Here is a 3677-nt window from a genome sequence, read left to right as displayed (position 1 = left end):
CAAAATGCCGATTGATTTCAAAGCAATATCATGATGCTTTTCCATTCAATGCGATTTTTTGTTTCATTCAAAGAAATTTACTTTTTTTTTAACTACAATCCAAACATACTATCAATAGGTTCATAAGTTTGTTTGGAAGATCATATGTTGATTTGAAGTCCCTCACATGATTATAATAGATAATGGAAATTAAATGAAAAAAATCTTAAGAGCTTCAAAGCCTCAATATTTGACATATGATGAGCTTAGTTGAATATCATCAAACCAACGAATAAGTTCAAATGAAATTTGTTTAAAGAGTTACTTCAAGTACTATGGACATACAAATGCACTACACAATCGACAACCTAACATACTCCCTATAAACATGCGAATTGGATGTCAAACTATCAATAAAAGATGTTCGACCTAAACCTTAATGACTAGTGCATGCAACAAAATTGTATTTTGTATTTTAGCTAAAATATTAGGTAAGAAAATGTATGTAAACAAAGATTTGCTCAAATATAACTCAAAACGCAAATCAAGAAATATCCATGAACATGACTTAATACGATGATTAAAAAACGAAGTACATAAAGAGAAGATTAAAGAAAATTTTCAATTGAATTTTCTAAGACCATTTCAATCATCAAGAACATACATAATGGAGCATATTAGCTAGAAACTTAAGTGAAGAAGTCATTCCTCGAACATAGAATGCAAGTCATCTCAAGTTTTACTACAATTAGAAATGTAAGAGTATTCACCATTTTCTTACCATCAATCTTCTTTGTTAAGGGAGATTTTAATGTAACACAATCAATTAAATACATTATATCAAGACGTGTTTCTACTATTTTGTCTATGAAAAGACGTATTCTTACTCTAGGACTCTTGAGTTGTAATAGTAATCCCTCCTCAATTAACATTTTGGTTTAGGATGTTTCACTTTGCAAAAGTAATTCCTCCAATGTACAACTTAAAATATTATTGTACAAATAAAAGTAAACTTTGCAACATTCATTTAAACTATCAAGAAACCTTCCTTGTGTTGATCTAAGACATTCATATTAACTTTTTTTTCTCCTTATTTTTTTTTCCTTCTCAATTAAGACAAAAGCATCAGTTCATTGTGGGTGGTTTTGTTTAACCAAGTGAACTGATTCTTAATAGTTGAAAAATGTGGTTACCAACATCAGGAGAAGGAATGGAAATGGCGTTGACGACATCGCGGAGGCTATCCATAGGATGGTGGACGCGATGCAACCACTCGTAGCAGCGCAGCCCAGAGTAGTGATCGTGCCAATCAGGTTGCCAATTGTGGAGGATTTCCTACGACACAAGCCCGTAGAGTTCATTGGCAAAGCTTCTCCTGATGAAGCAGATGCATGGCTCCACAAGTGTGAGAAAATTTTCAGGATGATGAGCTGCGGTGATGAGCAGAAACTCATGTTTGCCACTTACTTTGCTGAATGATGACGCAGAGAACTGGTGGGCGGGAATGCAACAACAAATGCAGACTCAGGAAGAACAGGTGAACTGGGCTAACTTCAAGCCTCGTTTCCTGGAGAAATATTTCCCTGATACAGCTTAGCAGGACAAGGAAGTTGAATTCCTGGCACTACAACAAGGAAACATGACGGTGTAGAAATATGTGAACAAGTTTGAGCATCTGGCGAGGCACTACTCACAAGCCATTACTGAAGAATAGCGATGTCTAAAGTTTGAGCGAGGACTCAAACATGAGCTAAAGAAGGTGATAACGCCTTTGAGGGAGAGAAGATTCTCAGCCTTGGTAGAACAGACAAAGAGTGTTGAGCACCTAGAGAAGGGCCCTGGTCTAGTTAGTCGACATCAGAAGAATGTTGCAGAAGCTAGGCAGATGAAGAAGCCATACAGCCGACCACCTACCACCCCTGGAAATTTTAAATGTTTTCAATACGGTGGAGTGCATCTGAAGAGGCATTGCCCACAACTGAAATATCAAACTAGCGGACAGGGAAGTAGTCGCCAATGCTTCATATGTGATCAGGTAGGGCATTTTGCTAATCAATGCCCAGATAAGAAGACAACTGGGCCGAAGAAACCATCAACCTTTTCATCCGAGAGACCTAGAGATGCTAGAAGGGCCTTTGCAATGACCACTACAGAAGCGACTCAATCAGGTAATCTCATACTACAACCTGCTTACTTATGGGCCATAAAGTACTTGTATTGTTTGATTCTGGAGCAACACATTCGTTCATTTTTGATGCATGTGTGGTGAAATTGAGCTTAGAGAAAAGTGACTTGGGTTGTGAGTTGCTAGTTTCAACTCCATATGCGGGTCAAGTAGCTACCAGTTCAGTTTGTGTTGGATGTTCGATTGAAGTGGCAGGTCGTAGATTCAAAGTGAACTTGGTGTGCTTGCCTTTGGAGGGATTGGATGTTATACTAGGAATTGACTGGTTGTCTAACAACCACGTCATGATTGATTATGGACGGTGCAATTTGGTATTTCCAGAACATGAAGGGTTGGAGTTAATCTAAACTCAGGAAGTCTTGAAGGAGCTGCGAAGAGGAGCCACATGTTTTATGGTGATGGCCAAATCAGAAAACAAAAGTGCATCAGAGATGATCCAAAACATACCGATGGTCGATGAATATGTGGATGTTTTTCTGGATGAAGTATTAGGATCGAGACATTGACTTCACCATTGATCTGATTCTTGGTGCAAGTCCAGTGTCAATGACCCCATGCAAAATGGCACCTGCAGATATGGCAGAACTCAAGAAACAAATTGAGGATCTGTTTGAAAAGAGGTTCATCCGACCAAGTGCATCACCGTGGGGAGCCCCGATGTTATTAGTGAAGAAAAAAGATGGAAGTTCGCGACTTTGTGTGGATTATAGGCAGCTGAATAAATTGACCATCAAGAACAAGTATCTGCTGCTAAGGATCGAAAATTTGCTAGATCAGTTGAAGGGAGCAGAGATGTTCTCCAAAATAGATGACGTGCAAAAGACAGTATTCAGATCAAGATACGACCATTATGAATATCTTGTGATGTCATTTGGAGTGACGAATGCACCAACAATATTCATTGATTACATGATTAGAATTTTCTGACCCTGGTTGGATAAGTTTGTCGTTATCTTCATTGACGACATTCTTATCTATTCGAGGACTAGGGAGGAACATGCTAATCATCTGAGAGTGGTATTGGAGATACTCAATGAGCATTAATTGTATGAGAAGCTGTCTAAGTGCGAGTTTTGGCTAGAAGAGGTACAATTTCTCATACATGTAATCTTAGCCAAACGTATCGCAGTGGATTCGGCTAAAATAGAAATCGTGCTGAAGTGGGAATGACCTAAGACCGTAACTGAAGTGAGAAGTTTCTTGGGTCTGGCAGGTTACTACAAAAGGTTTGTGGAGGAATTTTCAAAGAAGGTGAGTCCATTAACGCAACTCACACGGAAAGATCAGCCGTTCTCCTAGACGGATAAGTGTGAAGAATGCTTTAAGGGTATGAAGAGGTGTTTGACTACCACCTCAGTACTTGTGATTCCAGGCATTGCTAGAAGATTTAAGGTGTACTGTGACACCTCTTATCAAGGATTGGGGTGTGTACTGATGCAAGAAAGGGGGTCAGTGTCGTATGCTTCTCGACAATTGAAGGTACATGAGAAGAATTACCCAACTCGTGTCTTGG

General features: G+C 38.9%; 1 protein-coding gene across 1 annotated transcript; it reads left to right on the top strand.

Annotated features, from left to right (window-relative positions):
* The first annotated feature begins 1483 nt into the window (after positions 1-1483).
* On the top strand, positions 1484-3091 carry LOC114191267. Its single transcript, XM_028080439.1, has 4 exons — positions 1484-1516; positions 1706-2147; positions 2261-2475; positions 2657-3091. Exons 1-4 carry the CDS (start codon positions 1484-1486, stop codon positions 3089-3091), a joined length of 1125 nt encoding a protein of 374 aa, XP_027936240.1.
* The last annotated feature ends 586 nt before the right edge of the window (positions 3092-3677 follow it).

Source organism: Vigna unguiculata, chromosome 7 (assembly GCF_004118075.2).
Source record: "Vigna unguiculata cultivar IT97K-499-35 chromosome 7, ASM411807v1, whole genome shotgun sequence".
In the NCBI taxonomy this organism is placed as follows: Eukaryota; Viridiplantae; Streptophyta; class Magnoliopsida; order Fabales; family Fabaceae; genus Vigna; species Vigna unguiculata.
This window is presented reverse-complemented; position numbering and strand designations above follow the sequence as displayed.